At 36.7% G+C, this 22,065-nt stretch overlaps 2 protein-coding genes across 2 annotated transcripts in view; one reads left to right on the top strand and one right to left on the bottom strand.

The window, feature by feature from the left end:
- On the bottom strand, positions 1-19,359 carry LOC118280431 (lachesin). The gene is made up of 10 exons (XM_035600458.2): positions 19,201-19,359; positions 17,508-17,626; positions 13,320-13,442; positions 12,164-12,320; positions 11,389-11,488; positions 10,476-10,632; positions 9,866-9,972; positions 8,435-8,574; positions 6,548-6,674; positions 1-5,359 (listed from the first exon to the last, which is right to left on the bottom strand). Exons 1-10 carry the CDS (start codon positions 19,268-19,270, stop codon positions 5,338-5,340), a joined length of 1,122 nt encoding a protein of 373 aa, XP_035456351.2. The 5' UTR covers positions 19,271-19,359; the 3' UTR covers positions 1-5,337.
- The window catches only part of LOC118280252 (uncharacterized), a 22,285-nt gene continuing 15,809 nt past the window's right edge, over positions 15,590-22,065 (top strand). Inside the window, exon 1 of the mRNA XM_050701950.1 lies at positions 15,590-15,691. The gene's annotated coding sequence lies outside the window, so the exon portion shown is untranslated. The remainder of the gene's footprint in view (positions 15,692-22,065) is intronic.

The raw sequence follows: 22,065 nt of genomic DNA on the forward strand, positions 1-22,065 counted from the left end.
TATTATTTTCACAATTTTATTTATTCAAACAAAAAATAACTGCCATATTTATACACTGGGACAAACTAAAGTCAAATAAAAAGAAATAAATACATGAGATGGGTTACAAAACCTTTTACAATACAAAAAGGTAGCTAAAAGCCTATTACTCGAAAATACTTCATTATGGAGGGAAATAAAAAAAAAATACAAAAAAAATCAGTCACTTGCATTTTGAAGATAATTGAGAGCTCAGTAGAATACATTTGTCACCTCTACTCTTTCCGTGGGTGTCTAAAACCCATAGAGTTAACAGATAGACAGAGACTGAGTAGCAGCGCTCTCTGATAAACCGGAATCTTTTAACCTTTCAACCGCCAGAGTCGGATAAATCTGACCTAACCGCCGCAGACAATATAAAAAAAAATGTTTTATTTAAAATATAATTGATGATTCCCATCACTAGTAATATTGTTACCAATGATGCGCTCGGCGCTAGGGGCATATTTTGTTGACGGAACTCGTGGCGGTTAAAAGGTTAAACTGGGATCTCCAATTCGCTTGCAAAACGTGGAGTATGGCAAACCCCTCTTATGTAGAGGAGGCTCATAGTTTGCTATAAACCTCACGGAGCCCGAGACCTTTCCAACAAATGCAAAACCGTGAAAATCGGTTCGTGCGTTCTGGAGTTATAGCGTCAGGAAGGAAAACCCGACTTATTTTTATATAATAGATAAGTCTGTAAGATCGCTTTCAACCGGCCCATATCGAAAAATTGAGGGAGGCCTAAATGAGGCAGTGGACTTGTGGCTGATTTTGTCTCAAATTATCTTCAAAACACATTATTTCACACAAAAAAGGTAGTCGCTACAATAAAATGCATCAGTACAAAAAAGCTGCCTAGAGTCTGGGTAAGTATAAAAATTATTCACTAACATTATAAAAGTCTTACAATTGGATGGAATATTGTAATATCATACGAATTTAACGTCCAAATATCCATTATTAAGGTTTAAAATTGCTTGTTATAATTATCATAAGATATCTTTATTTGTTTCTACGTAATTATACGAGGTATCTCGACTAATTTCAAATCATTTCAGAGCCTATAATCACGAGTGAAATGCACGAAAGCCAACGACACGAGCGTGGCTTGTAGATAGTCAGGTTACCTCGTCAAGCAATTATGTGTGTAAACCATGCCAATTAATCACTTTAAAGTCAAAGAGTTAATTCAAATACATATTTGTGGCGACACATGACATACGACACATTAATTTGATTGATGTTCAGCGATTATTTTATAATTATTAGTCAAGATGTGTGATAGAATATTTGGACGTTCTGAACTTCAAATTATATGAAATTGGATACAAGCTATATTAATCAATGCATCACGCTTTTTAACTCGCGTAGGGATAAGCAAAGAAATTTCCACTTTCTACCACTTATGTCCTGAGTCATATATTTATACTTATTATTATTTATATTTATGTATGGTTCAAGATCTAGGCTATATATATAGGTACTTTCTAAGTCTGTGTTCTCCATCTTCGGCCACATCTTCGCTTCGCCGTGGCAGTAAGCGGGTGGGTGGCCAAACGCAGACTTATCAACGTTAAAAAACGGTAGGTGCAAATTGTTCGGCAGTCGCACTTGTAACTCGACCAACAAGACATTTTAAAATCTTGTATCCAATCCATATAAAATTGAATTTCAAGGAATGTAAATTTCAGATCTAAAATAGTACATAATTAAACAAAAATCTACACTTATATCTAAATGCTATGTTAGTTCATCTTAATATTAATTAGACTACGTAATACAATACATACATAATATCAATTTAGAATTTCTCCTTAAAAACATATCAAAATACAAAAAACCGATTTATACACAAAACCTTTTAAAAATAAGTATAAAAATATTATATTTGAAGGTCTATTTTGTAGTATTTTTCATGGGATATGACCGGTAAACGAGCAGACGGATCACCTGATTAGCAATCAGCGCTGCTCATGGACACCCGCAACACCAGAGGCGCTATAAAAGCATTGTCATCCTTTTAGAGATTAGGGATTTGATTGTTATTTTTTTTTTGAAAGTCGCTAGTATTTAGTATGCAACGTCACGCCTTTTATCTCCGAAGGGGTAGGCAGAGGTGCACATTACACCACGTAATGCCGCTATACAATGTACACCCACTTTTCACCATTTGTGTTATAAGCCCCATGTAATAGGGGGTGAGCCATACTGGACACAATTCCAGACTCCATGCTACCACTGGTTTAGCTTTTCGAGCCGGAGCCCCGGTAAACCCGCTAGGTAGTCCGCAGCTCCGGATCAGGCATCAGCCCCATGGCTCTTTGAGGCGCGCGAGACACGCCGTACGCACGCAAATTGTATTATGTTGACATATACATTTTGATTAAGACATTATTTTAAAAATTACTACAAAATAGGCAAATATTCTTTGAGATTATGTTATATCATAGAGGCAGAAATATATAAAACTAGAAAGCTGTGAAATCAATAAAAAAGCTTACAAAATGGCATTTGGTTGCATACTCTTATGTTTTAAGTTTATTTTTACGTAAAGTATAGGAAGATAATTAAATATTATTGCAGAGGTGCACATGTGCAAAGTTGACTGCACGGTAACAAGCTGCCGTACAACTTGTAGCAGGTTCGATTCCCGCACGGAGTAACTCTTTGTTTGATCCCCAAATTGTTGTTTCTGGTCTAGGTGTAATGTACGGCAAAGTTTTTTTAAATGTAACACCCACTTTTCTGCTATTAAATTATGAATTCAATATAATAGGGGGTGAGTCTATTACCATACATACACTGGGCATTGTCATACGCCTCGCGAAACAGACTTATCGATCAGTTTCAGACACCGTGCTATTATTATTGAGAATTTCGTAGTAAGAAAAGTTCAATAAAGCTAAGAACTCACGGAGCGATTTTCACTCGCGCCGCCGCGGCGGCGGAACTGCGGTTTTATTTCCAAACTTACGAGACCGGTTGTTTGCGCGGTTACATAGCCGCCGCGGTTGTGACTATCGCCCGCAAACGTGGCGGTCGATGATCGCAAGACTGAGATTTAACGATCAGTTGAAGTCCAGACCGCCATGGACACACATCAGAAACGAGCTATTGCGTTATACTTATTTCACAGCAGAATTTAAAAAAGAAGTAATTTTTGAGTAATTTGATTAAAGACTCAAAACTTTTGAGTAATTTGATTAAAGACTCAAAACTTTTGAGTATTTTGAGTAAAGACTCAAAAGGTTCTGGGTGCGGATGCTTGATTATGATTTGTGATGGGTCTTTATGATGTCTTTATTGATTCAGGATAGAGATCGTTATGGATTATTTGATACCCTTATTAGTGAATATCACTCCGTGAGTTCTTAGCCTAATACTTTACCCGACCTAGGCGTCTATATAGAGTATTTTAGGTGAACGTCTGATATTTTATTTAATAACATTTAATTATCTTCTTATACTTTGAGAGCTTTTAAAGCAATGTCATGTTATATTTTGTTTATAAGGGGAGCAATTTTATCTCCATAGAATCTCCAACCCGCCTGCTAAGCTTAGAGATTATAGCAAATCTCTCATATAGTCCAGCAGTGGACTGTCAGGGCTATTGAGGATAGACTTTAATTGTTTTTTTTTTTTTAAATAATGGTTTATAACATCACATTGCCATACAATTCTTTATATACTTAAGTTTTTATATAAAAAAGTATTATAAAAATACACACGAATATCAGCAGGTACTAATACTATATCTATATTTTTTTAATTTCTTGTTTTATTTTGTGTAGTACAAAATATTGAATGCAAAACTAGTTGTTTTCTCCATTTCTTAAATACGGCTATGAATTTTTCTTTACAAGAAATATATGCATAGGGTGACTGGTAATAAGTAAAGGATATTTAAATACGTGTTTTTTTATGGAATAGGTGGCAAACGAGCAAACGAGTCACCTGATGGTAAGCGACGATTATTTCCCAAAGAAACTGTTTTTCTTTAGGAAAGTTGTTTGTAATCATGAGTACAATCACGTGTTTAAATATCGTTCACTAATTACCGGTCATCCTATAAATCCTTTTGAAAATGTATACAATTAACTGTTTTGTTAATTAAAGTCAAAATTATTCTTATTTTTTTCAGTAGGTTTTATATAATATAAAATAAGCATTTCTTGGTACAAAATTATGTATAAATATCACTGTTCTAAAACTGGGATATTTTGTTTTGAATCAATATTAGATTCTAATATTGTCACTTTTTTTTTTAAATAGGCAAAAGCTGCACTATAGTTTGGCATATTAGAAAAATAAATCACTTAAAAAAAGCTGCACTGAGATTCAAATTACGAATCAATCTTGTAATCCCCGAGGGAGTAGGCAGAGGTGCACATATAAAATGTTACACTCACATTTCACCCGTTATGTAATAAATTTCATGTAATAGGGTGTGAATGTATATTACAAGGCAATTCATTAGGCCTTAATAATTCATTAAATAATACTTTTAAGAATTCATAATCGATATTTCGGTAGAATTATTTCATGAAATAATTTCATAAAAATCACGGTTTACTAACGCACATTAATGGAGAAAAGCTCTACTAGTTTCGAGTCACAGAGGGACTCTTTATCATGAGCAGCGTACGCAGACGCGGCGACGTCGCGCAGCCTACTGTATATGTGCGCGTCTGTTAAGCTATTAGAGCTTTTCTCCATTAATTTACGCGAGTAAACCGTGATTTTTAGTTAATGTCATAAAGATGAGAACTTGTATGTTTCAAACTAACACCCAATTACATATTATTTTATTGTAACTTTCGTGAGACATACTAAATTAATTATTATGTTATCGGCTTACTCACCGTATGTAACACCGTTTTTGCGTCGACCCGAGAATCGAACCCAACACCTGCGCAGCCGCCGGCGAACGAGTCTAACGAGCCAACATCGTCGCGCGCGCCGGATAGTACGCGCGATTCCAGGCAGAGGGCGCGATGGGCGCGTAGCTCGAATCGCCAGTAGCAGTGCGACAATCGCCGCGTCGTGTGTCGCGTAATGCTGCTCATGAATATGAGCCTCTAGCATGGCTTGAAACTAGTCGAGTTCCTCTTCAAAACATTACGTGAGTAAGCCGATAACATAATAATTAATTTACATATTATTTGTCATTTTTTTCACAATTTTTGAGTCATTTTGAGAAGTTAGTTATAATTGTATAGAACAAATAGATATGTATAAATATAGAGGATATGTTGTATGTTCGTTTTTGTACCTGAACCGTAAACTAGCGGGTCCGGCCGGAGCCCCGGGTAGTTAATATCTGGCATTGGCGATTCTGAAATGGAGAAATTGTTGGAGATTAGTGATTGTATAAGATATAGATTATATTTTGGAAGGGATATGGTGTTATTATTTGACATGATTCCATATATTTTTTGTGGGATAAGCCGGTAAACGAGCAGACGTATCGCCTGATGGTAAGCAACATGGACACCCGAAACACCAGATGTCATTACAAGTGCGTTGCCGGCTTTTTTGGGGATTAGGAATTTAGAGGTTGTTGGGCTTGCGGTAACCTCGATGACACAACGAAAGCGTTGTTTGACGTCAGTTTTCTGTGAGGCCATGGTATCACTCCGGTCGAGGCGACGCATTCGTAAATTATTATTATTAACACACTACATAGTTATTAGCACAGCTATAAATGTAGTGAGGAACTTTAAAAAACGTAATTTGTTTTCCTGTTGTCCAATTTACCACTCACTTTGCTACAAATTAAAGTGCATTACACACACGCGTGCATAGTAGGTAAAACAACATAACAAACCTTTTATTTTTTTACCAGTTATGTTATGAGTATCATGTAATCATGATAACACTACTTCTATTAATTAATGGTGTAAAAATCATACATTAAATTATTCAAAGTAGTTCAATAAACAATATTTAACAAATAAAGCTAAGCAATACACTATAATACATAATATTATATGTATATTCATTTAAATAAGGTGTTCTAAATGTATCTGACACGGCCTTAGTGGAAGGTAGTGTTTTATTTGAAAATTACAATCGTGAATAAATTTCGTACCCCGGACCAGTTAAAATTTGAGAACATAAAGAAGTTAAATAAACATTGACTCTACTCTGCATACAATAACAAACTCTACCATAGATTTTTTTATGAAAAAGAAAAGAAGCAACGTCATGCCTTTTATCCCCGAAGGGGTAGGCAGAGGTGCTCATTACGACACGTAATGCCGCTATACAATGTACACCCACTTTTCACCATTTGTGTTATAAGTCCCATGTAATAGGGGGTGAGCCTATTGTCATATACATTACTCAACCAATAATTTATATTTACTATTCTAATCTTCAAACAACACTACCTTTCATTAAAACCGTGGCAGATACTTTTATAACACCTTATACACATAATATACACCACAAAAAACCTACAAAAAAGCTCAAAAAACCTACAAAAAATGCTCAAATAACCCAAAAAATAAGCTTTACTCACCGTCTTACAGCGTAAACAGCGTATACGCCAAACAAGGACAGTATGGTAGACAGGGACGGCGACACACTGGCCGCGCCGCCGTACCGAGCCGTGCCACACGCCGGCGGACACACCGGGATTATAGACTCTACAGACAAACATTATAACGTAACATGCGGTGAAAATGGCTTGGCATGCGGTTTATTGCTTTGTCATAGTCAATACGGTAGTTTCCTACTAGTCAAATTCAATACTTTAAAACGTTGCGTTTCAATGAATTTTGTAGAAGATCGCAACTTATGACGTCATATTTTTTTTTGTGTCAAATAGCATACTTACTTCTATAAAATTAGATAGAAAAATTAAATAAATAAGTATATCGTCAGAATAATGAATGAAAGCACGATTATTTTGGGATATTTTATTGTATTGAAATGTCAAAATAATTTATTTTTGACCTAGGAAACTACACAATTCAATACTATATTATGGAGAAAATTATATGACTTAATTTAAACCACATTTTTGTTATCATCTTGTCTAATACGTAAGGTAACGTCACACCTTTTATCCCTAAAGGTGTAGGCAGAGGTGCACGTATGCCGCTATACAATATACCCACTTTTCACCATTTGTGTTATAAGTCCCATGTAATAGGGGTGAACCTATTGCCATATACTGGGCACAATTCCAGACTCCGTGTTATCATCTTGGCTGACAATATACGAAAAGTGAGCGAACAACACCCAGTAGTTAGTCAAAAAGTGTATTTTTCTTTTTGAGCTAATTTGAACTACTGTGAGTACTACTGTGAGTCAAGAAACATGAAGCTGATCCCACAGAATTTAATAGTTCATTTATTTATTTAATATTTTAACGAAAATCGAAAATTATAAAGTTGGAATTTTCAAACAAAATAATAAATCAAGTAACAATCATTTTATCATTTTATTTGTATTATGTTTCTGATGACGTATTACTTGTAGTTTCATTTAAGTCATATTAGTGATCTCCATACTGTTATAATATTATGACAAAGCAATTTTATGATACCTTGGACATAAATATTTGAGATACAATGATGAAAAAATCATAAAAAGATGAAAGTAACGAACAACAATAAAATAAAACATATTTAAAAAGACTACAAAAATAACAACACTATCATTAGAACTTGAGACGGGATATTTATGGTAAGCGTCCACAGGCCCGCATCGTACGCATCGCACGCAACGGATTTTAGTTTGTCTTGTATAGAAACTCATACAACTGATTCCACTGATTCGCATCGTACGGACCGTACCATCGACAATGCCTACATACGATACGTACTGATGACGTTTTACGGAATGCGTACGATGCGGGCCTCTGGATGCTCACCTTTACCATGTTTTTTTTTTGTCTAAGATTTCGATAAATACCGTCTCAAGTTCTAATGATAGTGTTAGTGACCATGTCAATTAAAAAATAATAATAACAGCATTCATACGACATCCAAAAATAATTATTTTCAAAATAACCAAAAAGGCAAGCATTATGGAAAACTTTATAGTATCAAAAAAATTGGCAAGCAAATATTTAAAATATGGATAAGTTAGAAGGATAAATTATATGACGTGTTTTTAATCCTTTTTATGATACCAGTACTTATACTAAGAACTGAAAAAATTGTAGTTTCATTGACATGAAACCAGTAGAGCTTTTCTCGTTTATTTACGAGAGTAAACGGGTTCATACTTTAAATTAATTTAGCACTGGCACTTTTAAATGAATCTAAATAAAAAAAAATGCAATTTGTACTTTTAAATAAATCTAGTAAATCCTACGACATATTTATTGTACAGAAGCATACAAATATGCAAAAACTAATAGTCTTTATATAAAAATATCGTTTTAAAATGTACTCACCGACTAACTCGACTTGGCCCTCGTCAGTACCAAGTTTGTTCTGTGCCTTGCACTTGAAAATGCCGTACTGTCGTTTTTCTATTGTGATAACTCTGATTGTAGTATCGGTGAACTCGTCCGCAGTCGCAAAGTACGAGATTCTGTGAAAAAAGTCAAAGTCAAATTTATTTATTTCAAATAGACCAATATTAATAACGTCTGTCTGTCGGTCAGTCAACTAGTGAAGCTATTTGCTCGTTCCAAAGTGTAGATTCCTATGGAGTAGAACAAGCAAGAAACTCCATAGGTTACTCTTTTTCAATCAGATTCACAATACAATTCTTGGTTACATTGTTTCGATTACTTCAACTATGTGGTATGTGAACAAAAGGGGATTAGAGAAAGGAAAATACAATCAATAGTACCCTTAATAAGGTAAGCGTCCACAGACCCGCATCGTGCGCATTCGTATCGATACATCGCATATTCCTCGCACAGCTACATGGCTTAGTATCAGTGGAAATGGTCACATGGTTTCACAGCTTAGCTATTACATCTTCGTAGCATAGCTTCATAGCGCATCTCTGATAGAAAAGCGCCGTTAGGAAGGTTTAGCCTCAATAATCAACTAGCAAACTCAGTTTCACCATCAACGATTTACCCTGTTTTTCTCTTGAAAATTTTCCTAAATTTTCTTTCCTATCAACCTCACAGAGCCCGAGACCTTTCCAACGAATGCAAAACCGTGAAAATCGGTTCGTGCGTTCTGGAGTTATAGCGTCAGGAAGGAAAACCCGACTTATTTTTATCTATACTAATATTATAAAGCTGAAGAGTTTGTTTGATTGTTTGTTTGTTTGAACGCGCTAATCTCCGGAACTACTGGTCCGATTTGAATAATTATTTTTGTGTTGAATAGTGCATTTATCGAGGAAGGCTATAGGCTATAAAACATCACGCTATGACCAATAGGAGCTAAGCAGAGCGGGTGAAACCGCGCGGAAGTAGCTAGTATAATAGAATCTATACTAATATTATAAAGCTGAAGAGTTTGTTTGATTGTTTGTTTGTTTGTTTGAACGCGCTAATCTCCGGAACTACTGGTCCGATTTGAATAATTATTTTTGTGTTGAATAGTGCATTTATCGAGGAAGGCTATAGGCTATAAAACATCACGCTATGACCAATAGGAGCTAAGCAGAGCGGGTGAAACCGCGCGGAAGTAGCTAGTATACTAATCTATACTAATATTATAAAGCTGAAGAGTTTGTTTGATTGTTTGTTTGTTTGTTTGAACGCGCTAATCTCCGGAACTACTGGTCCGATTTGAATAATTATTTTTGTGTTGAATAGTGCATTTATCGAGGAAGGCTATAGGCTATAAAACATCACGCTATGACCAATAACAGCGGGTGAAACCGCGCGGAAGTAGCTAGTATAATAGAAAATTACCTGTAATGCTGGTTGTTGGAGAGTTGCACTTCATCCTTCAGCCAAGTAATGGCTGGTGGCGGGTACGCCTCCACGTGGCATTCCAAGTCCATGTCGTATTGGAGAGCCTGGAACCATAATTTGTTGGTTTTAATAACTGTGTTCTCTCTCTCTTTAACTCTCCATGAGATAACCAGATAGATAGATCGGAGTGATACCACAGCCTCACAGAAAATCGACGTGAAGCAACGCTTGCGTTGTTTCTTTGTATGAGTGAGATTACCGGAGGCCCAGTTACTCCCCTTCACAATTTTTCCAATCCCCAATTCCCCAACAACCCTTAAATTCCTAACCCCCAAAAGGCCGTCAACGCACTAGTAACGCCATTTTTGCTTCCATTGTAATTTTCCGAAGTAATTAATTAATACTTACCGTATTTTATTCTATTTTTTATGTTTATGTTATGTTTAAGTTTACATGCAGTGATTTTTGTGTACATCTATAGAGATATCGATACCAAAAGATTTCTGTCTCGGTCATAAAAAAAAAAGTCGTGCTATCACTCCGGACGAGCCAGCCCATTGTTACGGAAGCATGGCTCTCCAACACTTAAAAATAAAATATGACCAACCTGAGCCAATCTCGGCCTCGGCACGGTGACCACAGGGGCGAACTCGACCTCCAAGTTGATATTCCTCCTCGCTCCCTTGCCGACGCCGTTCTCAGCCACGCAGTAGTACGTACCGCGGTCTTCCTTGTGTACGGCCGCGATTTTCAGGATGTTGCCTCTGTAATGGAGTAAATAGATATTTATTAATTAATATTGTAATTAACTAACTATGGTGCGGGTGAAAACTCTCTACTTATTACTACTCGGTACTTATTGATCGATCTTTTTTTATGGGACAAGCCCGCCACAACCTCCCATATCGCTGCAACTCCTGTGCACCAGGATCTACAGTAGATACAACCATGAATACACCGGAACACTGAAGTCCCACGTGTCCCAGGGACATGAATGACTGTCTTGAATCCCGCAACGAAACCAATCAGAAGATGTTATTAGAGGAGAAGAAAAAGAAAACGATAGTTTCCACTTAGGTACTGATCGACAGACTAGACTCCAACACAAAAATAAGTATTCAATCGGACCAATAGTTTCGGAGATTAGCGCGTTCAAACAAACATACAAACTTGGTATCCGGCTAGTTTCAAGCTTTACTGGGACTTATATTCATAAGCGACTGTTGTCGCTGTTAATAAACAGTTTCGGGAACAATACATATGTTACATATTGTCGTTGCGCCTGCGAATCGCTATGTGATATTTGATGTTATTTTGCACCTTGCATGTAATGATATAAGGATCAAAATAGGATCAAAATAACATCAAATATCACATAGCGACTTTTGCAGGTGCTACGATAATATAACACGTTAAACGTAATCGAAACACATGCCGGTTTTTTGTGCGGGCAATCCGGCCTATTCGTACCAAAGCAAGGCTCGTTCCAGGTGACAAAAACATATTAGTGTAATAGTTACCGGTAGATGGAGCCGCCAGTAGGCAGGATGGCGTTGTTCTCACGACGCCAAGAGATCTTCGGGGGCGGGAACCCACCAGCGTAGCATTCCATCTGCACGCCTGTGAAAAAGATAGGTACGTTTGTATAAATAGTTAGCTTTATGCAAAGCCGTGAGATAACCTTTCGTCTGCGGGTTTCTTTATTTATTTATTACAAAAAAAACATGCATAATTTTACAGTTTAAGCCAATACATGAATGAAACAACAATAAAATACACATTCTGTCTCGCACTGATCAGTGCTTCAGCATACGACGGGTTAAGATTATTTAGACACCACTGACAAACGGTGAAGGAAAACAGCGTAAGGAAACCTGAGTTTATAATTTCTATTTCTATTATAATCATACGTTTGGAATCGCCGACCCGCATTAAGTAAGTGTGGTGATTTCTGGTCAAACCTTCTCCGTGTGAGATAGACCTTTGGTGAGAAGTGGCCACTCATAGGCTGTTGATGTGAAAGTCGTGTGGTGTGATAGCAGTAATATTTGGAACCACTGCTAATCTTCCTGCGGGTGTCGGATTCCCGTATAAGGGATAACCGAAACAGCATAATGCACCCCCGCTTTACCCGCGGGTGTTGTACACCCGATTTAGAGAGTACACATTTAGCAAATACCGAACAGCAACGCAAGAATAGTTTAGTGGCGGCATATTAGAATAACCACAACTACTCTTCCAGAGGGTATCACATACCCGACTAAGATATCTCCATAATTACGTCACAATACTCACTCTCTCCTTCACTAGCGACGAGGGAGCGGGTAGAGTTGTCGGAGATGATGGGCGGGCGTCGCACCTGCAGCTCCACTTCCGCAGTAATCTTGTTGCTGATTGACATCAGCACCTGGCACTGGTACCAGCCCGCGTCGTTCTCTTGTATGTCTTTGATCTGGTGGTAAAATAGTATGAATTAATAATATCAGGCGTAACGAGAGAGTGTGACATTTTTTTCTTTAGTATAAGTCAGTAAAAGAATAGACGGCATTCGTAAGCCAAAATTAAATACGAGTTTTAATATTCTTTAATTATAGTTAATTAAAGAATATTAAAACTCGTTTTTAATTGTCATGATGGACTAAATATATTTTTAATTTTCATAATCTGTCAACTACCACCTAAGTTCAACAGTGGACATTTTGAGACTGACATATATGAAGATAGATATATAGATACCTAGATAGATAGATAGCAAGTTCCTTGTTGTTTTTGTCACAGTACTATTATACTGACAACTTCTAAAGGGCGCTTTCAAAATAGAGATGTACTATGCTACATTGCTATGGATGCATTTGGCTTCTACTAAATGGCTCACCTACTACGGATACATGACATACTCGAGCTGCGCATCGGATCGCATCGCATACTTTGCGGCGGCGTAACTTCATAGCACATCTATCTAGTACAGCTACATAGCTTAATATCGGTGGAAACGGTCACATAGTTTCACAGCTTAGCTACTTGTTTCAACTTTATAGCATAGCTACATAGCACATCTCAAGTAAAAAAGCACCCTAACGCCCGAATACTGAAACGCTACTCAATTTTAAGTTGTACTTAAATATCGTGCTATCTCTGTCATTTTATAAAGAATTGATAGGGACAGAACTACATTTGAGAGCGTCTTAAATTGAGTAGCGTTTGAGTATTCGGACATAAATCAGTTAAAATAAATGACTGCGGTTGGCGCGGTGGCTGGGCAACTGGCTGCCGTGCAACGTGTCGCGGGTTCGATTCCCGCAAGGAACAACTCTGGTGATCCACCGATTGTTGTTTCGGGTTTGGGCGTGATGTGTATGCGAACTTGTATGTTTGTAACCGCACCCACGACTCAGGAGTAAATCCTAGTGTGGGGCAACGTTTAAAAAAAAAAGTAAAAATATATACTCACGGAAAGCGTGAACGTGGCAGTAGCGTCATCGTATCTGAGGGAGAAACGGGAGTCCTTGATGATGAGACCGGCGTTGGTGGACAGCGGGATCGACTCCACCGTCTTGAAACGGTCGTATTTCACCTGTGGACGACAAACAAATTATTATAATAGTTAATGTTTTAAAGTGGTTTTGTTAACGAGTAGGAAGAGAGGTATTAAAATATTTCTCTTAGTTTTAAGCTATCATCATCATCATGAAGACGTCCACTGTTGAACAAAGGCCTCTCCCTTAGTCCTCCACGTAGAACGACAAGCCGCCACCTGCATCCACTGGCTCTCCGCCACTCTGACGATGTCGTCGGTCCACTAAGCTCTCACTTAATATTAAATGTTGGTTAACCTATAATTGGCGACTGTATAAGTCCAGAACATATATGTATTTACTGTATAATGAATATTAAGATTCTTTATACAGAAGCTGTTGGTAAACCTTTATTAATAAATTAATTAAAATCTTGGTTGGTATTTTTTTATCGGTTCGGACGTTATACGGATCACCTGATCGCAGCCGCCCATGGACACCCGAAACACCAAAGACAAAGTGCGTTGCCGGCCTTTTGGGCGTAAGGGTTGATGTGGAGTCACTCATGTTGCCCCTAGAGGGGTCATCTTTTTACTAAAGGTATAAATAATTTCGGAAATAAATGTTTCTCTAATGCACAAATACTAGATTAATTAAATATCACGGTTTACTCACGTACCTAAATAAATAGAGAAATGATCATCATCATTAAGAGTCCCTCTGTGACCCGAAACTAGTAGAGCTTTTCTCAATTAATTTACGTAATTAAACCGTGACTTTTAGTTAATTTTGTATGTCTCACGATAGTTATTATAAAAATGTAGGTACCAAATACATGGTTGATGCATTTAAAATCATAATGTCTACAAAATTACAAACTTTATGATAGCACTTTAACACATTTCTATGTTTAAATAAACGTGAAAATAAACACAGACGGATTCAAACTACATAATGATAATAATTGCATAATAACAAAAACAAAATGTTACATATTAAAATTAATGTAACGTCCTTGATGCAATCAGAATTACTTCACCATGAAGATTTATAGAACAACTAGATTTTACCGCAACTTCGCTCGCGTTAAAAATGTATCAAAATCTTTTCTTAGAGGATGCCTACTTTATAGTAGCTTTAAACATGCCAAGTCTCATGTTCGGATACTCAAACGCTACTCAATTTTAAGACGCTCTCAAAACTAGTTCTGTCCCTATCAATTCTTTATAAAATGATAGAGATAGCACGATATTTAAGTACAACTTAATATTGAGTAGCATTTCAGTATTCGGGCGTCAGTCTCATTTGTTTAAAAATTGACAATGTTTCATACAAACTTTCATTTTCACCCCTTGACGATAGAATTTATCAATATCCTTTCTTAGAGGATGCCCATTGGTTTAGGCTGTGCGTTGAAAGATCACTAGTAAAAGTGGAAAAAAGTCACATTGGTACGTTTCGAACTCACTCCCATGAGGCTGTGCATGTATGAGCATGAGAACCAGTCTTAAACCTCTGGGGCACCACGACGCATAATACTACGTTCTTAATACAAATGTATTTATTGTCCTTGATACAATCAGAATCACTTTACCGTGAATATCTACGTGTTGCTATTTATAGAACAGTAATTTTTACATTTGTTTATGAATTCCGTAGGTTTTTCTAAGACCTTTTTGATGGTATAAGCCGGTAAACTACTTCCTGGTATCTTCCAATCACCTGATGGTAAGCATTCGCCGTCGCCCATGGACACTTGAAACATCAGAGGCGTTACAATACATGTGCGTTGCCGTAAGGGTTGTTGGGGGAACCGGGGATTGAGAAGATGGCTAATTGGGCCTCCGGTAACCTCACTTATACAACGAAATACAACGCAAGCGTTGTTTCACGTCGGTTTTCTGTGAGGCCGTGGTATCACTCCGGTCGAGCACTTTAGCTAACTTTCTTAAGTGTCACTAAAGAGTTATTTGAAGTGAGGGACCAACCTATAATTGGTAAAAACCAAATTATCTTTAAATGTCCCTTAGCTTAGGGATTCTTTAAAATTTAAAAGAGGTTATTGAAAACTGGTATAAGACCAATAATTATGTTTTCGTCTAAAGTTGTAGACAGTCTAATCTGTTTTGAAACCATGAAGTTGACGCACAATGGTATATATTGTGAATGGCAAAGGATCTCTAAAACTAAACTAGAACGATTGTCTCGCTACTTGATGTGGAATATCAATGTAAATAAATATTCGGACTTTAGTCTCCGTAGACATATTGTGTAGACAAGTTGTGTGTGAATTACAGCATTTTGTTATGTGAGTATATTAAAAAATAAACTTATTTTGACAATAATTACATGGTACTCAGGGTGGCCCGGAGGTTTAACGCCCGAATACTGAAATGCTACTCAATTTTAAGTTGTACTTAAATATCGTTCTATCTCTGCCATTTTATAAAGAATTGATAGGGAAAGAACTAGTTTTGAGAGTGTCTTAAAATTGAGCAGCGTTTGAGTATTCGGACATTAGACAACCATTTCTCATGCATGTGAGTGCGGGTCCGAAACCTACCAATGGCAAGTACCAATGTGACTTTTTCCGTGTTGTATGTACTTTCTAAGATTAAATAGAAAGGCAAAACCACACTATTGGGGTTGTGTCCACTCATGACTAACACCTACCCCAGTACGCAAGCTATCTTGCTAAACAATACATGTATTTTAAATGTAGTTCCTTAAATTAGGATGTCTGCTATCATCATAAGTAAAATAAATTTTACATTTTATGCACTAAACAAGTGAACCAGTGTGGTTATAGCCGCTCTCCTCGGCTTCTATTGATTGTAGCATGTTGATTTATAGTAGACTATAAAAGATTTTAGAGAATTTTATAGATAACCTTCCTCGATAAATGGACTATCACACAAACATGTGGAAAGTTTGTTTGTTTGTATATTTGTCTGTCAATCACTCTGAAATTAATGAAAAGATTTTAATGAAATTTGGTATATAGACATAGTATGTGACTCGGCGGTGAATTGAAAGAATTTGAGTTTAGTCAGCCAGAGACTGCCACTCGGACTATGAATAGGAGTCCTTTGATAATTTTGTATAGGTAATTAGAATAACAAAAAAGGGGTGAAGCTATACAGTTTTGGATTAGACTCTAAAATAAAATATGTATAAATCTTTTTGGACAAGCTTACCTTTGTATTAATAATTTATTTAAATAGGATCTTTATTATGTAAATGTTAACTATACATTCTTTTATATGAATTAAGTAACTGCCCAATTGGTCTTGTAATCTTAACTATTTTGATTGTTTGTATCGTATAGCCTATTATATTAAATCCTGTGGCTTCGCCTGCATTCCTGTGGGATAAAAAGTATCCTACCACCCAAGTCAGCTCATACTCTGTATACCAAATTTCATCAAAATCCAATCAGTAGTTACAGCTTGATTGACAGATTTAAACATCCAAACGAACAATCTATCACATTTATAATTCATATTAGTAATGAAATATTTGCTTACTAACAAATGTACAGGTTAATAAACTTGTAAACAAAGGATGGCATATATGGATAAGTAGTAATTTAGAGTCTGACTGTTTCGTTACACCTTTTATCTACAAAGGGATAGGCAGAGGTGGACATTACAGCACAATACATCTGACTATAATAAAATTATGTTTTTACATACATAAATACCTTTATAAGGGGTCTTTGTCCCATGATAAGTAGAAACTACAGAAAGCCACCGACATACTAAGACCCTTACATACTTCTTTATCTCATATCACACTCATACATGAATTTTATATCCTATTTAAGTGTGGGAGAGCCATGCTTCGGCATAAATAGGCGGGCTCGACCGGATTGATAACACAGCCGAGCAGAAAACTGATATGAAACAACACTTGCATTGTGTGAGTGCGGTTAAAAGAGGCCCAATTACCCCCCCTTTCGAATCTTCTCAATCCGCCAACAACCCTTAAATTCCTAACCCCCAAAAGGCAAAATGCATTTGTGACGCCTCTGGTATTTTAATTGTCTGTGGGTGGCGGAGATTGCTTACCATCAGGTGATCAGTTGGCTTGTTTACCGGCTTGTTCTAAAATAAAATACTTACCCATATCACAGGGAAGTCCTGAGCGTAGTGCACAGAGCAGTCCAAGTCCACCTGGCCTCCGATATCCCTGATCTGCTCCTGTGTTATATGAGATATAGTTGGTGTCCTCTGAGCTGATGCTGGAACAAAAGTTAATAGTTTATTAAGTGACTAACTAATTATTTATTGTTTTTAATGGTAGACAACAGCTTGAGAGTATGGGGACTTATTTTTTAACATGTTAACTGTGCAGCTATAATGAGAGAGACTAACCCATACGTGCATACGCAAATTGTAGATAGTATGTTGCGTCAGGTGTAAACATAATATATTATATCATTGTTTTTAATTTTTTACACCCATTTCCTATAAAAAAATACATTTGGTCCAATGACCCATCCGTGGGTCATACACGTATAATCTCGTAACTTCATGCCTCATCCGTGGGTCATGCACGTACTATGAACGAATCGCTATGCCCCATCGGTAGGGCATGCACAGGCAACGTGTTAACATTGCCCCACACTTAGAATTTTCTCCTGTGTCGTGGATGCGTTTACAAACATACAATTTCACATACACATCACACCCAGACCCGAAACAACAAATTGTGGATCACACAAAGAATTGCTCCGTGCGGGAATCGAACCCGCTACACGTTGCACGGCAGTCAGTTGCCCAGCCACCGCACCAACCGTGCAGTCAAGTCTGAAGTGTCTTCACATATATTATGTATATATATTATGTTATAATCTTGGATTGGATTATAACCATGAGATTGTAAAAGATAATAATATTTTTAAAAGAGTTGCTCTTTCTTCTAAATTCAACAACTTCTACTTCTACAATTTGGGACAAGCTTCACTGACAGACAGACTGAGAAACAAATTATTTGTTGATGTTTTAAAAGTCCCTGATAATGGTTTAAAAGCATTTGACTTTAGATGGTACCTAAATTAAAGGATTATGCAACCGTTGCACGCAACCTGTTTGTAATTGTGTTAAAAAAACTAGCCAATTTGGCTTAAAATTCTATTAACAAGAGACCTGAACAAACTCTTAGGTAATTTTTAGACATTTTTCTAAGCATTAAACAACAAAAGCTTATGTTCCTAAAACAGGAAGAGGTCGTTTATGTCAAAGAAAAAAGAATAAAAGATCAATTCCCGCCATTTAACGTCAATTTATGATCTACGTACTTATTGCCGGATCTAATCAAAATGATTAACAGGTCGACGACTTACTTCGACAGTTAACTTAGTACTAAGTACAAAAAATAAATGCCTACTTTCAAAATAAATGAAAATTATGACAATCGTATTGTTTTGAGCATAAAATTAAGAGGCAGAGAGCATTATTTCTGTTCTGTGTTAAAATTTTGAAATAATAATATTCATTCAATTTAAAATTTGGAATGTCAATCTCGACGAGGTAAAATCGGTGTAAACTGATTGCCTAAATAACAAAATCAGGTTTTTTAATCAAAATAGTGATTTAGTCTTGCTGTTTTAACAGAAATAAAGACATTTAGAAGAATGGGAAACAATTAAAACCAATGAGAATATGAAAGAATATAGGGTGTGTCATCAACAATAGCGTAAACAGTTGGAAGTGCAAAAGTTTAAAGGCGTGGATTTGTGAATATACGACTGGTTACGCCATTTTAATTAGTAGAAATATTTCATCACAGTTTAAAATGTTTGTTTTTACTCACCACATGTTGATATGCACAGTAATATTGATAAATAAACGTAATTTTTAAACTCCATTGTGAGAACACGCATCACCGCTCGACAATCAACAGAAAACTTTGATTTTTTTTTATTCCGTTTGAATGGTTTGTTTGAATGTGAACGAATGAGAAATGGGATTAATGCACAGATATTTTTCAAGATAAATTTTCAATTTCGATAAAATAAAAAATATGAAAATTGCAGAGGCATAATCAATCTAATATTTTGTTGTTAGGAAACTCCGAAATTAAGTTTAATTTTCCGAAAAAAATATTATAAATGGGCACAATTTCCTTCGCAAAAGACATTCATTCATAGAATTTTAACCATAAAGAACGAATGAGTTATCACGACCACGCCTCGCACAGATTATAGTTTCAAAGTAGTACCATTTCTTGAAGATAGATGTCAGTAAAATACAACGGTGATACAGTTTTACTTAAACAAAGCTAGATGGCGCTGTTACCCACTACGGTCTTTTAAAATCGTAAGTTGAAATAAAAATTGGTTTAGTTCTTATTTTACCTAGGTAGTTTTAGTATTCAGGTATGTGCGCATTGTTCTTTATATTTTAATAACATTTATAGATAAAGGTTTAAATTACAATGTTTGTTGTTGAATACTGAACCTTACTCAAAGTCAAAGTCAAAGCATTTATTTCAATTAATCCTAAATTAGGCACTTTTGAAACGTCAAATTGAATTGTCCGTCAGTCTGTCTGTCAGTGAAGCTAGGCGCTCGTTCCAAAGTGTTGCTTCGAATGGAGAAGAACGAGCAAGAAACTCCATCTACTGATTTTAGACGTTATAAGGAACATGAAGATTTAATCAGATTTTTGTCAGAAAGCGGTTTAAACGGTTTAAAATCAAATTATTCAAAGTAAATTAATTATTATTATGTTATCGGCTTACTCACGTATTGTTTTGACGAGGAACTCGACTAGTTTCAAGCCATGCTAGAGGCTCATATTCATGAGCAGCTTCAACAGAGACCGTGGCTGGGCATTACCAGGTGGTAATGCCCAGCCACGGTCTCTGTTCCTCGGAGATGATGAGACTCGGCTTCCAGGCAGGTGCCTGGAAGCCGAGTCTACAATCTGCGTCAACCTACAATGTTGCGGGTCTGGAGTGTGACACAGTGAGCGCGGTATGTAGCAGTAAAAGGTTTTCACGTTTTTCTCAAAACTGCTTTTCAAAGCAGTCTGTCTGTCAGTGAAGCTGAATGAATGACTTTAATTAAGTATCAAGCAGTGCTCACGGCCGCCCGATATATCTAATTTTTCCTCAAAGAGCCATCAGACCACCACAGATGAGGCCCAGTAGGGCTAATGCCTGATTCGGAGCTGCGGACTACCTAGCGGGTTTGAAAAGCAGGAGTAGGAACGGGGTGGTTTTTAGTCAGTAAGAGTCTGACACTATCTCTCGCCTAAGGCAAGAGAAGTCATTGGATGATTTTTCCCCCTTAAAAAAAGGTACTAACTTTAACTTTAACTAGGTATAGGTACCAAACTTTTTAATATGTTACATATATAGGTACGACTGTTCTGAATAAACACCCAGGCTCACCCCATTTTAAAGCGATATAAATCTAATCATCAATAAAATTTATCTCTTGCATTCTGTTTACGATCATCGTACGACGGAATTTAATTACTTAGGTACTTATTTTATAATAAACTTGAACTTGACATTTATGATAACATAAACATAATAATATTTACTTCAATTTCAAGCCCGTGACTGTACATTGCTGTCACGGTTTTGTTTGCCACAGTGGCAGTTCTTGCCTGGCAGACGCTTTACTAAAGGACTGATTGACAGACTGACATTTTTTAATATTTTTAGGATTTTTTTCTTTTTTTACTATACTTGGTAGTGCAATTTTTTATTACATTTTAAATTGCACCTTATTAGTATTTTTTTCTGTGTCGTGTGTGGGTTTACAAACACATTTTTGCATGCACATAACACCCAGACATGAAGCAACAATTTGTGGATCACACAAAGAGTTGCTCCGAGCAGGGGGGGAATCGAACGTTCGAACCCGCTACACCAGAGGCGTTACAAGTGCGTTGCCGGCCTTTTGGAGGTTAGGAATTTAAGGATTATTGGGGAATCGGAGATTGGGAAGGGGGGTAATTGGGCCTCCGGTAACCTCACTCACACAACGCAAGCGTTGTTTCACTTCAGTTTTCTGTGAGGCCGTGGTATCACTCCGGTCGAGCCGGACCATTAGTGCCGAAGCATGGCTCTCCCACACTTGCCTTAAAAAGTCAATGGTTAAAACTAGCAAGTCAGTTTTCCACGTGGACTAAGAACTACACACGTAGTAAATAGATAACACTATCATTAAATCGAAGAAATGAATTTAATTAGATACAGAACGTGGTGTGATAGTAAGTAGGCAGGTATCGTAAAATAAATGATTACTATTTTTTAATGACTAATTAAAGTCTTGTATATTCCGTACTCTGAATGCTATTCTAACAGCTACGATTGGGGTTCTATAGTTCGACTGCATGGTTGGTGCGGTGGCTGGGCAACTGCCTGCCGCGCAACGGGTAGCGGTGTCGATTCCCGCACGGAGTAACTCTTTGTGTGATCCATAAATTGTTGTTTCGGGTCTGGGTGTCATGTGTATGTGAACTTGTATGTTTGTAAACGCACCCACGACACAGGAGAAAATCCTAATGTGGGGCAACGTTTTTCTAAAAAAATAAAAAATGACATTTAATAATTATTGAGATTTTATTGGAATGAAATTGCATTTTGACATTGAGATTGGTTTACTGGGCCTACAATGCGTTGTTCCGTTTGTGATGACGTGACGCAATGCAGTGCAACTCA

Source organism: Spodoptera frugiperda, chromosome 21 (assembly GCF_023101765.2).
Source record: "Spodoptera frugiperda isolate SF20-4 chromosome 21, AGI-APGP_CSIRO_Sfru_2.0, whole genome shotgun sequence".
Classification (NCBI taxonomy): Eukaryota; Metazoa; Arthropoda; class Insecta; order Lepidoptera; family Noctuidae; genus Spodoptera; species Spodoptera frugiperda.

Bases quoted from the DNA above. Each gene is read 5' to 3' on its own strand.
- LOC118280431 (XM_035600458.2), bottom strand. From the start codon at position 19,270: ATGCGTGTTCTCACAATGGAGTTTAAAAATTACGTTTATTTATCAATA. The intron at 17,627-19,200 runs GTGAGTAAAAAC...CTTTTGTTCCAG, and splicing joins ACTGTGCATATCAACATGTG to CATCAGCTCAGAGGACACCA. The intron at 11,489-12,163 runs GTGAGTATTGTG...TCTTTTTCACAG, and splicing joins CGTCGCTAGTGAAGGAGAGA to GCGTGCAGATGGAATGCTAC.